Source organism: Ornithorhynchus anatinus, chromosome 9, assembly GCF_004115215.2.
Source record: "Ornithorhynchus anatinus isolate Pmale09 chromosome 9, mOrnAna1.pri.v4, whole genome shotgun sequence".
NCBI classification, from domain to species: Eukaryota; Metazoa; Chordata; class Mammalia; order Monotremata; family Ornithorhynchidae; genus Ornithorhynchus; species Ornithorhynchus anatinus.
In genome coordinates, this window is record NC_041736.1 from 57,940,347 (window position 1) to 57,953,805 (window position 13,459).

General features: G+C 49.1%; 1 protein-coding gene across 5 annotated transcripts in view; it reads right to left on the reverse strand.

The window, feature by feature from the left end:
- Nucleotides 1–13,052, reverse strand: part of ACYP2 (acylphosphatase 2) — a 63,811-nt gene extending 50,759 nt beyond the window's left edge. For 2 of the 5 annotated variants that reach the window (XM_039913056.1, XM_029072145.2), the window contains exons 1-3: nt 12,893–13,051; nt 9,423–9,439; nt 8,095–8,204 (exon numbers count right to left, since the gene is read on the reverse strand). In XM_039913056.1, the coding sequence (XP_039768990.1) occupies nt 8,095–8,204; nt 9,423–9,439; nt 12,893–13,004 (239 nt within the window). In that variant the 5' untranslated portion in view covers nt 13,005–13,051. Of the gene's footprint in view, nt 1–8,094; nt 8,205–9,422; nt 9,440–10,514; nt 10,690–12,892 lie in introns of all 5 variants that reach the window. The other 3 variants (XM_029072146.2, XM_029072144.2, XM_001506516.5) reach the window with 3 other exon arrangements.
- Nucleotides 13,053–13,459: the final 407 nt, after the last annotated feature.

A 13,459-nucleotide genomic window follows, 5' to 3' on the forward strand; every position in this document is an offset into this window, starting at 1 on the left:
TGTCTCTTTATTGTTATAGTGTACTCTCAGAAGTGCTCATTACAGTTCTCTGCGCACAGTAAGCGCTCGGTAAATACAGCTGACTGACCGACTGAGTGCTAACAACACATCAGAGTTGATAGAGGTTCTGGGCCCACGAGAAGCTCACGGTCTTCAGGATATCCTGGGATATCTCCGATCGACACGATTCCAAGATCTCTTCCATCAAATCGATTCGTCCACAGCCTTGCTAGCTACTAAAGAGTGCAGAGTTTCTGGCTGAGTCGGGATTGCGGAGGATGAAAAATACCCCAAGTTACCACTGCTTGATTCCTCAAGGAGTTTGTCTTCCTTTTTCAGCTCAGCCTTCCTTTCTGGAGATTTAAACAATCCCCTGGCAACTTGACCACAAATGCCTTTCCAAATATTGAAAATTGTTTTAAATTTTTACATAAACTCAGTGGTTGCCAACTAGCTCCTCATCTGTCCAGCTGTGGAAAGGAGCGGAGAATCGAAATTAAGGTAAGCTATCCCTTATTTACCTGGGCTTTTTTCATGAAATATGAAAGGCCAAACTGAATACAGAGTCCCAAGGGACCCCTGAGTAGACCACAGCAGAAAATTATTCTCTTAGTCCACGAGGCCCAGAATTTGCTTGGCTGGGTCCGCCACAACGTTCACTTTCGTTGAATTAGTTCTTCCCTAGGGTAATGATAATTGTGGTATTCGTTAAGCGCTTTCTATGTGCCAGGCACTGTTCTAAATGCCCGGGCGGATACAAGCTAATCAGGTTGGACGCAGTCCCTGGCCCACATGGGGCTCACAGTCTCCATCCCCATTTTACAGTTGAGGTAACTGAGGCCCAGAGAAGTGCAGCGACTTCTCAAGGGCACACAGCAGACAAGTGGCGGAGCCGGAATTAGAACCCACGGCCTACTGACTCCCAGGCCCGTGCTCTATCCGCAATGCCGTGCTGCGTCTCTGTTCGACTCGGGCATTTCTGGACAACCAAAAGCTCTACTGTCCCTCTCTGATTACGACACGAACTAGAGATCAATTGATAACATCCCTCTCGCCATTACCCACTCATGCTTAAGGGTTGTTAGTTCACAATCTTCCACTAAACCATTTCCTCAATCATCTCTGCAGCTCTTTATTTCCCCTATCTATCCCCCGCCGTCTTTTAAGCGATATTTCCCATGTGCCAGGCACTGTACTCAGCACCGGGGTAGATGCGATCAAATCCGGTTGGACAGAGTCCAAGTCCCACGTGGGGCTCCCTGTCTTAATCCCCATTTTACAGGTGAGGAATCTGAGTCACAAAGAATCAAAGGGACTTGCCCAAGGTCGTAGGAGACAGGCGGCGGAGTCGGCATTAGAACCCAGGTCCTGGGCTCCCAGACGAATGCTCTTTCCATCCGGCCACGCTGCTTCTCCCCTCTGCATCGACGGGGATCTTGGCTCTACGCCCCCTAAGCACTTTGGAATCTCATCCCCCCCAGTACTTGGGTAAATATTCCTGTACTCTGCTACCCTCCTTAAACCGAATAAATTTTAATGTCCGTCTACCCCTCTAGAATGTAAGATTCCTGCGGGCAGGGAATGTGTCTGCCCCTTATGGGACAAGGGACTGAGTCCAAGCTGATTGACCTTATATATACCCCAGCTCTCAGAATACTGCCTTGTCCATAGTAACAAACACCATAGAGAAAGCAAAAAAGGGAAAGGGGGCAGATCGTGTTCTCTCTTGGCTCAGCGTGATGATAACCACCTCCCTCCTGGGCGCCAAAAGGAGACTACAACTGAACGCGCCCCAGCTGTCGTGACTGCAAAGACTTTTATGAATAAGGAGGAGGGATCAAAAGGTAACCAACCCCCCGAGGAAGAAAACTTCATTTTTACACAAACACCTGTGCGGGGGAAAAAAGATCTATAAAATAAGAAGGGAAACATTAGCTTTCGATTACCGTTCTGAACTCAACTGAAAAATACAAAACAAAAAGGGACAGCTTTTTCTGGGTGGCCAATATTGGATTGTGTTCCCCCCTCCAAAATAAGAAACTGGCCTTTTCAGCCACACAATCACCCATAACTCTGTTGTATTTTCCTTCCCCAACTGCTTAGGAGAGTGTTGTTGTGCACGCTCTAAGTGCCCAATAAATACCAGTGACTGATCGACTGACTGACTGAGCGATGAGCTTCAAGGTCTGGCCTGTCTTCTTGGAACACGAAGGACAAGCATCTACCTCCAATCTCCTTTATCCTCTGCCCTTCCAACCTGCCGCCGTCGAGGTCTACGCCTCGACCTGGTCTGGGAAGGTTCTGAGGGTGTGCCATGAGGAACAGGGCGAAATCGAACAACGGAGGGTATTTACTGAGCGCTTACTATGTGCAGAGCCCTGTTTCAAGCCCTTGGGAGAGAGGACAAATACAACAGAGTCATTCAAAGCTGGATTCCTGCTACGCTGTGGCCCGGCAGGGTCCGCGTAACCCTCCAGAACGGCACCAGCTACACCCTAGGAAGACGGCGTTGGGTGAAAAAGGTGCCGTTCAGCCAGAGCAATCTAAAAATCGTCGGCTCACGGGGCAACGCCTCGAATTGGCCGAGAAACGCGAAAGATAAATCAAAGAGCTCCATCTAGAGTTTGAGACCTAAGTTTTTATCACCTTCAAGTGAGCCCAGTGCAAAATGTCTTCTGACCATATCACCCACGCCCATCCGATTTTTCACCGGTGTTGCAAATAAATAGGCGTAATAAATAACTGACTTGCTCCTTTTACTCAACGCCCCCTCCCAGCCCCACGGCATTTGTGTACATAGCTGTAATTTATTGATTTATTTGGTCATATTCTCTGGTGGACAGGGAATGAGTCCGTTTATTGCCGTGCCGTACTCTCCCAAGCGCTTAGTACAGGGCTTTGCACGCCGTGAGCGCTCGGTACATACGAGTGAACTGAACTGAGCCGTTACTGAATTTCGGTCACCGCGACGTGCGTCTTTCCAAAGTGTGAAAAACCGCACAAGAAAACGGACAAGGAAATACAACCGGGTTTATTTGGAATGCCTTCCATTTTCTTTTCCTCCACTAAACTACTTTTCTGAGCTTCCTTTCCCTACCGAGATGGTTTAAACCCTTCTCCGACTTTTAATTTAAGTGGCTTTAAGGCAGATTTGGAGAGGCCATTCTTTAGTGAAAAACCATCTGTTCATCGTGCATTCCCACCCCATTGTTCTCCTGAAATAAATAGCTTTGCAAAAATTAGAACAGAAGTGTGGTTCCGGTAGCATTTTCAAAAACTTCTGCTGTGTTTTCCACTGCCACATTTTGTTTTCGTTGTGCCAATTCAGTTGATGGCATTTACGGAGACCCACGTCGGGCAACGCTCTCGGCGAACCCGTTGCACCGGGTAGGATCCGTGAGGAGGGCAGACCCCGAAGGGACACTCCTACAGCTTCCCAGTAGGGACCTAAAAACGGGGGATATATGCTCACGGGACAGAATGAGAGTTTTAAAAAGCCACCGGGGAGACCCCGTCTCCAAGTGGTATATCAGCAAACAGGCCGATAATTATGATGATGGGATTTATTATGGGCTTATGAAGATAATGATTATGGCGTTTGTTATGTGCTTAACTATGTGCCGGGCACTGTCCTAAGCAGTGGGGTCGATACAAGCAAAACTGGGTTGGTCACAGTCCCTGTTCCATGTGGGGCTCACGGTCTCGAGCCCCATTTTACGGATGAGGGAACTGAGGCTCAGAGAAGTAAAGTGACTTGCCCGAGGTCACACAGCAGACAAGTGGCAGGTCCGGGAGCTCACCTCCTCCAGAAGGACTTCCCAGACTAAGCCCCCCTTTTCCTCCGCTCCCCGCCCCCTACTCACCGCCCTGACTCGCTCCCTTTGCTCTAACCCCTCCCCACCCCACAGCAATTTTGTATATATGCACATATTTATAATTACAATTCCATTTATTTCTAGTAACGATGTGTATAACTTGTTTTGATGTCGGTCTCCTCCCTTCTAGACCATAAGCCCGTTGTGGGCAGGGACTGTCTCTACTTGTTGCTGAATTGTACTTCCCAAGTGCTTAGTCCAGTGCTCTGCACACAGTAAGAGCTCAACAATAATAATAATGTTGGTATTTGTTAAGCGCTATGTGTGCAGAGCACTGTTCTAAGCACTGGGGTAGATACTGGGCAATCAGGTTGTCCCACATGAGGCTCCCAGACTTAATCCCCATTTTACAGATAAGGGAACTGAGGCCCAGAGAAGTGAAGTGACTTGCCCACAGTCACACAGCTGCCAAGGGGCAGAGCTGGGATTCGAACCCATGACCTCTGGCTCCCAAACCCATGCTCTTTCCACTGAGCCACACTGCTTCAATAAATACGACCGAATGAATGAATGAATGAACCCCTGACCTTCTGACTCCCAGGCCTAGGCTCTAGCCAGTGCGCCATGCTCCTTCTCAAGATGCTAAACACTGAGCAAGGTCATTCAGTTTGACACAGTCCCTCACCCACATGGGGCTCACTGTCCAAGTAGGAGGGAGAACAACCATTTCACCTCCATTTTCCAATGAGGAAACTGAAGCCCAGAGAAGTGAAGTGACGAGCCCAAAGTCGCCCAGCAGGCGAGTGGCAGAGCTGGGATGAAAGTCCAGGTCCCCCGACTCCTCCTCCCGGGCTTATACAGTGGGCCACACTGGTAAACAAAAACATTACTTTTCTGGTTTTTATTTTTTACCCCCCAAAAAGGGACTGTAGTTTTTTTAAAAAAATTCTCGAGTTGTTGTGAAACTGTACCTACTTAAGAAAATCTTGGCAGAAGGTACCTCTACATCGGAGGCATAAAGTGCAATTTGTTCATTCTGCTGTCCTCTCCCAAGCACTCAGTACAGTTCTCTGCACATGATAAGCGCTCAATAAATACCACTCATTGACTGATTTGCAAAAGAAAGCCATCAGTCATCTTTAATGGGAAAATGAGACCCAGAAGGAGACAAATCAAACCCACATCTGCAAATCTCCTTGAAATTTATCCCGGTAACAAGAACTGAGTTCGAGTGGCCGTTCTCTAATCAGACCTTTTCTCTAATCAGACCTTCCTCTAAATGACGGTCCCTATTCTATTCCACGTTTCCTAACTTCGGAGGAGACCACACCCAGTTCCTTGAAGAAAGCTTCGTTTTCGTTTCTTTTCCTGGTTTTCATATTCACTGAACCTATTTCATTTGGGCTGGACCATTTTCCCCAACGGTATTTTGCCTTCCCTTTCCGGAGCAAAATGCACACCAAGCTGTACGTTCTAAAAACCGAATCAATTTATGTTCATTTGGCTTTCCTAGTCACTGTACACAAAGGTGATTTTGCTTATGTCGCTGCTCTGATGCATCTTGCTGCCATATAAGATATTTGGATTTTATCTTGGAGCGGACATCATCCTCAGGGAAATTACTTGGATCAAAAAATGCGCCCAGCAAAGTTCTGTTCGTTTCAAATTCTTTAAGTCAGTTCAGCTGTTTGCAAAACAGTGCAAAAGGAAGGGAAAATCTGCTACTATCATAACTACGTCTTTATTGAAATGCTACATTTTTTGAAATGCTAAAAATCTAGCTGACACAAAAGTTCCGGCTCCCAGGTCTATAATGCAGTTTGGAGTCCGAATAATTTTTTGAGAGATACCAATATTAATATTTTAAGAGATAACTAAAGATCATCTGTACTTTTTGAAAATCCAGCCCTGGCCGGCTGGGCTGGGCTGGATTTTACCCGCTGAAAATTCATTCTCTGATGGTGCATAATTTATCACTGCACATCACTGCAAATCAGAGTACGCAAATCACCCCTCGAGGTGTAAAAATTCACGAGGTCGCTATTAGTCACTTTTGGACCCATTGACATTTTCGGATGAGCGTAATTCTTACAGGACAACGAAACCCCTTCGGATATCACGAAACAGCTTGACGAACACAAGGTTTCCTCGGGTGTACAAGATTTGGATATCGACAGGCTCCAGTTAAGGGTTCCCTAAAAATACGGAGGACGTAATGCATTTGGAATAGCTCTCCGACAAGTCAGTGAGCCACGGTTTATACAGTGTGTGGCACGATATCTGATGGCAGTGTCTCCTTTCTCTTTCTCGTCAGTGTAAAAATGAAAGTACAATGAAGACAACCTTTGGAGTTCTTTAGGGACGAAGCCGCGTCAGGTTCTGTGTTTTATTCGAAAGAAGACGGGCGGGCACGGGGTTCGTGCTCTCACAACAGTAACCACGACGGTATCCGTTAAACGCTTACTATGTGCCAGGCACCGTACTAAGTGCTGGGGTGCATTAAAGCAAATCGGGTCGGACACAGTCCCTTTCCCACGTGGGGCTCACACTTTCAATCCCCACTGTACAGATGAGGGAACTGAGGCCCAGAGAAGTGAAGCGACTTGCCCAAGACCACACAGCAGAGGAGTGGCGGGGCCAGGGTGAGAACCCGTGACCTTCTGACTTCCAAGTCTGTGCTCTATCCACTAGGCCACACCGCTTCTCTTAGGCTTGTAAACCAGAGCCGAACCCCACAGCACAGCGGGGACCTCAGTGTTCCAGCCACACCCTCCCCTTCCACCCCCACCTTCAGGGGGCCGAGTTTAAACCGGCGGGGCTAAATTGGAAATTTCTTCACTCATTCGCATTTATCGAGCTCTTACTGTGTGCACAACACTGTCCTAACTGCTTGGGAGAGTACAAGGGAACAATAAACAGACACATTCCCTGTCCACATCGAGCTTACAGTCCAGAGGGCGAGACAGACCTAAACAGAAATAAATACATTACAGATAATAATAATGTTGGTATTTGTTAAGCGCTTACTATGTGCAGAGCACTGTTCTAAAGCACTGGGGTAGATACAGGGTAATCAGGTTGTCCCACGTGAGGCTCCCAGTCTTCATCCCCATTTTCCAGATGAGGGAACGGAGGCACAGAGAAGTGACTTGCCCACAGTCACACAGCCGACAAGTGGCAGGGCCGGCATTCGAACCCACGACCTCTGACTCCGAAGCCCGGGCTCTTTCCAATGAGCTACGCCGCTTACATAGGTGCCGTGGGGCTGGGAGGCGGGGATGAATAAAGGCAGGGAACGTGACTGTTTACTGGAGTATTGTACTCTCCCAAGGGCTCAGTGCTCCGCACACAGTAAGCGCTCAATAAATATGACTGAGTGAATGGACTGGGGAGCACGTCAGGGCGAGGCAGAAGGGAGGGGGAGAGGAGGAAAGGAGGGCTTGGTCAGGGAAGGCCTCTCAGAGGACAGGGGCCTTCAGTACGGCTTCGAACGGGGGAAGAGTCATTTTCTGGCGGATTTGATGAGGGAGGGCGTTCCAGGCCAGAGGGAGGACGTGGGCGAGGGGTTGGCGGCGAGATAGAGGAGATCGCGGTATAGTGCGAAGATTGGCATTAGACGAGTGAAGTGTGCGGCCTGGGTTGGAGTAGGAGAGAAGCCAAGTGAGGAAGGAGGGGGCAAGGGGATTAAAGCCAATGGTGAGGAGTTTTTATCTGATGCAAGGCAAGGATCCCAGCTAGCCCGTGGTGGATTAACGGCCCTTTTCATGTAATGGCCCAGAAATCTACTGCGGTCCCAGCACCTAGCACTGAGCATGACTCGATTCTCTTTCTTTCTTTTTTTTGCCTCGTATTTCTTAAGCGTTTACTCTGTGCCGGGCATTGTTCTAAGCGCCGGGGTGGATACAAGGTAATCGGGTTGGACACGGTCCCTGTCCCACCTGGGGCTCACGGTCTTATCCCCATTTTTATAAATGAGGTCTCCGAGGCACGGAGAAGTAAAGTGACTTGTCCAAAGTCACAGAGCGGGCAGGCGGCAGAGGCGGGATTGGAACTCGGGTCCTTTTGATTCCCGGGCCCCTGCTCTATCCACTAGGCCACGTTGCTTCTCATTTTTCGAGTCACGATTCCCTCCAGAAACCCACGGGTAGTATTCTTATAGATTGGATAAGATAAATGGGCTGAAATGTACTTCCCCAAACGCTTAGTACATTGTCCTCCACACGGTAAGCGCTCCATAAGTACGACTGAATGAATGAACGGATGACTGAATTGGACTTACATGGAATTGACCTTCTCCTCAGGACCTTGGACTTGGCCAACGACCGTCCCTTGGCTGGTATTCTTGACCCAACCGACCAGACCCATTTTCTTAGCTTCGGCCTCTGTGTACTGGTTGAGGGGGGGAAAGAAGAAATAGAGCTAAACACAAGTAACAGAATATCAAAAAGTCGACTTTACATTAAACCATTTTTTATATCTGGGAGCGCTGGGATAGATCCAAGATGATCACGTTGGACACAGTCCACGTCCCGCACAGGACTCACAGTCTTAATCTCCTTTTCCCAGATAAGGATCCCAGGCAGAGGGAAGTTAAGTAAGTTGCCCGGGGTCACACAGCAGACAATTGACGGTGCCAGGATTAGAACCCAGGACACCCAAGGGAACTAGGGGCATGGTCCTAGGCCCAGCCCCCTGGAGGCTCCCACTGTCGAGTGGGAGGTCAAACCAGCCTCCAGAACCAGTGAATCCGGGGTGGAGGGAGGGAGATATTTCAGGCTGGATCAACAACCCCTTAGAGCTTATAGGTTTCTTTTTTCAGGTTTCCCACTACAGTGACTCTGCCTTCACTTGGAACCACAGATAGAACGGAAGAAGCCCGGACCCGGGAGTCAGAGGACCTGGGTTCTAATCCTGGCTCTCCCAACTTGTGCCAGCTGGGTGACCTTGGGCAAGTCAAGACAGCAGACTCTAGACTATAAGCTCGTTGTGGCCGGGGAACGTGTCCGTTATCTCGTTCTACTGGACTCTACCAAGCGCTCAGTATCGTGCTCTGCATACGGTAAGCACTCAATCAACACGACCGACTGACTGTCGAATTGACTCTTCCTGGGCCTCGGTTTCCTCATCTGTGAAATGGGGATTTAATACCTGTTCTGCATCACACTAGGCTCCGAGTCCCACGGGCAGTGGCTAAGACCCGATTATCATTCATCTATCCTAGCACTCTGTATGAATAATAATAATAATGGCATTTGTTAAGCGCTTACTATGTGCTGAGCACTGTTCTAAGTGCTGGAAGCACTTTAACAAGAACCATGAGCACTGTCATTATCATCATCGTCATCAAAATTAACAATTCTGCTAGAGTTCTGTCCAAAACATGGAATGAAAAGACACGCAACACAGGAACGCTGTACTGTGTACAAGGAACACGTTTACCGACTCCGTTACGTTGTCCTCTCCCACGTACTCAGTGCGGGGCTCAGCACACGGTGAGAACTCAGTAAACGCGGTGGCTTGACAGTACTTCTTAAAAGCGAAAAATCTACCGGCTACTGTGTTTTAAACTCAAACCAAAACTTTCCAGCAAGAACAGAGGGGACTCACCATTCTGAAGCAAACACCTGTTAGAAAAAGAGAGAAAAAAAATCAGCTTGTTTTGCTTATACTGAAAGATATAATGTATTTAAGAACTATTTAGGACTGAATTTTGATTAGGTTTTATTTACTCAAATCTAAGTAACTTGAAATTATTTCGTTTTGAATCTTATAAACAAGTCCAACAACTAGATTTTCTAAAATGATGTGATAATTCGTACACTGTATTTAATGCTTTGCCCTTAAAGATACTATTGTTGGTATTCGTTAAGCGCTTACTATGTGCCGAACACTGTTCTAAGCGCTGGGGTAGATACAGGGTAATCGGGTCGTCCCCCGTGAGGCTCACAGTTAATCCCTATTTTACAGATGAGGTAACTGAGGCACAGAGAAGTGAAGTGACTCGCCCACAGTCACACAGCTGACAGGTGGCAGAGCCGGCATTCGAACTCATGACCTTCGACTCCCAAGCCCGTGCTCTTTCCGCTGAGCCATAGCGAGAAAAAAATGACTTTGAGATGGACTGCTGATACGTTGGACTTAAACCGTTACCAAAATGCGGAAAAAAGATTATAAATATCCAAAAAAGTCCAAAATGGAAATCCAACAAAACAGCCTACCAACTTCAGTTCGTTCGGTGTAACAATGTACTCATGCTCAAGATTGGGATTTTTTTTTTTCTTTAGGGGATGGTTTCGATTCAAGAAGAGTAAATTTTCTACCATTTTTATAAATTATGGAAGCACTGAAGCTAATATAATTAGAAACAATCAGCATGGCCACAATTTAGCCACTAAAATCTCCTCGATCCCCAAGGGGACGACTTGAACTGAAGTGGAAGATTGCTCCTTGGACGTCCCTGATGCAGATGTCATGAAATGGGGACTGCTATTTATCCCCTCCTCAGCGGGGCTGCCCGTATAACATCTCAGACCCAGATGACGTTTATTAGTCCCCGAACTCTTTTTAAACTCTCCACTCCTAATGAAGGCAGGGAACCATCTGTTGGGAGGTGAGCCGGTGACGGGGCTTTGGGGTTATTATTCGCAGAGATCCTCCCGGACCCCATTTTTACTACCCGAGCAAGTCACCCCTACTTATCTTTTGGGCGAAATGTAAAATTTATCGCCATCCCCTGGGGAATTCGATTTGGACTCGGGTCGGGTTTTCCGAGCTCAATCGTGCTCTCGCTCCCATTCGGCTGGAGAAGGTATTTGGTACGTTATCACGGCGGTCGATGACAGCGCTGAGTCGAGGGCAGTGCCAAGGTTACGGTCTGGTGAGAGGGGGAGGATAGTGGTGTTGTCTACAGTGATTGGGAAGATGGGGATTGGACTGTGAGCCCCATGGGGGACAGGGACTGTCCCCCACTTAATTTGCTCGTATCCACCCCGGTGCTTAATACAGTGCCCGGCACATAGTAAGTGCTTAACAGTTTTATTATAATATTATTATTTCTTCCTCCCTTACCCTCCCGACTCTGTCTCCCTTGTCACTCCTCGGGTTTCGGGTGAGAAGATATAAAGCCACTCGGCTGCCATCACTCCTCTCTTTAAAACCCGAGTCCTCCTGCATCAATCAAAAACTCCCCACCATCTCCATCTTACCTTTCTGCTCTCTCCCTGTCTTTTCTAAGACAACTTTCTAGCTGTATTTACCCGACAGAGTTTCAAATGAAATGACTCTCTTTTAAATGAAAGGTTTGTTAAAAATCTGTCCTAAACTAGCTGTATTTCCCTCTCAATTCCTCAACCTCATTCAATAGTATTTGTTGAGCGCTTACTATGTGCAGAGCATTGTACTAAGCGCTTGGAATAGACAATTCGGCAACAGATAGAGACAATCCCTGCCCAATGATGGGTTTACAGTCTAACTGGGGATTAGAGAAGCAGTGTGGCTCAGTGGAAAGAGCACGGGCTTGGGAGCCAGAGGTCATGGGTTCGAATCCCAGCTCTGCCACTTGTCAGCAGTGTGACTGTGGACAAGTCACTTAACTTCTCTGTGCCTCAGTGACCGCATCTGGAAAATGGGGATTAACTGTGAGCCTCACGTGGGACAACCTGATGACCCTGTATCTCCCCCAGCGCTTAGAACAGTGCTCTGCACGTAGTAAGCGCTTAACAAATACCAACATTATTATTAATCTCCTTAGCAGCAGCAAGGTGGAGCGGATAGAGCACGGGCCTGGGAGTCAGAAGGTCGTGAGTTCTACTCCCGACCCCGCCACTTGGCTGTTGTGTGACCCTGGGCAAGTCACTTCAAAGAAGCAGTGTGGCTTAGTGGCAAGGAGTCAGGCTTGGGAGTCAGAGGTCGTGGGTTCTAATCCCGCCTCCGCCACTTGCCTGCTGCGTGACCCTGGGCAAGTCACTTAACTTCTCTGTGCCTCAGTTACCTCATCTGGAAAATGAGGATTACGACTGTGGGCCCCACGTGGGGCAACCTGATTACCTTGCATCTACCCCAGTGCTTAGAACAGTGCTCGGTACCTAGTAAGCGCTTAACAAACGCCATCATTATTATTCTGTGGGCCTCAGTTCCCTCATCTGGAAAATGGGGATTGACACCGAGCCCATGGGGGGCAGGGACTGTGACCCACTCAATTTGCTCGTATCCACCCCAGCAGTTAATAATAATAATGTTGGTATTTGTTAAGCGCTTACTACGTGTGTTCTAAGCGCTGGGGGAGATACAGGGTCATCAGGTTGTCCCACGTGGGGCTCACAGTCTTCACCCCCATTTTACAGATGAGGTAACTGAGGCGCAGAGAAGTGAAGTGCGGTTAGCACAGTGCTTAACAAATACCATTATTATTATTATTACTTTATTATTGGAGAAGCAGCGTGGCTCAGTGGAAAGAGCCCGGGCTTGGGAGTCGGAGGTCATGGGTTCAAACTCAGACCCTTGTCAGCTGTGTGGCTGCGGGCAGGTCACTTCACTTCTCTGGGCCTCAGTTCCCTCATCTGGAAAATGGGGATGAAGACTGCGAGCCCCACGGGGAACAACCTGATCACCTTGTATCCTCTCCAGTGCTTAGCACATAGTAAGCGCTTAACAGATGCCATCATTATTACTACTTGTTCCTCCAGCCTGGCTGTCTCCCTCAGCACTCCCCACGCATGCGCCCCGCACACCGTCCTCCCTCAGCCTCTCTGTCCGCGCATGCGCCCCACCCTTCTCCCTCCTCCCCTCCGTCCCTGCCCGCGCATGCGCCCCATCCTTCTCCCTCCTCCCCTCCACCCCTGTCCGCGCTTGCGCTCCATCCTTCTCCCTCCACCCCGCTGTCCCTCTCTCCGCGCATGCGCCCCATCCTTCTCCCTCCTCCCCGCCGTCCCTCTATCCGCGCATGCGCACCCCACCCCTCCGCCCTCGCCAAGGGCAGTGTCATGGCGACGCGGCTCCCCCGCCCTCCCCCGGGCCCGTCCTTGAGGCCGGCGCCGGTCTCCCCTCCCTCGGTCCGCTCCGCCGCCGCCGCCATTTACCCTGCACTCGGCCGGACACCTCGTAGTCTACCGATTTGAGGCCGGCGGCGGACATGACGGCGCTGCGGAGGAGGCGGGAGAACGAGACGGGGAGGCGCGGGCTGGGGGGCATGGGCTGGCGGCGCGCGGCCCGGCGCGTGCCCGGTCGCCGGCCCGGGGGCGTCAGTGCGCATGCTCCCGCCGCGGAGAAGGGCGGGGGGGGGGGGGAAAGGGGGGGAGAGGGGAGGGGAGGAGGAGGAGGAGGAGGAGGGGGAGGGGGAAGGGGAGGGGGAGGGGGAGGGAGCCTCAGCTCTCCTCCAACTTCATGCATGCGTGCATTCACTCACTCACTCACTCACTCACTCACTCACTCACTCACTCACTCACTCACTCACATATATTCATTCATTCATAGTCATTCACTCATTCATATTCACTCATTCATATTCATACATTCATATTCCTTCACTCATTTATATTCATTCATTCATATTCATTCACTCATTCATATTCATTCACTCATTCTCATTCATTCATATTCATTCATATTCATTTATTCATTCACTCATTCATATTCATTCACTCATT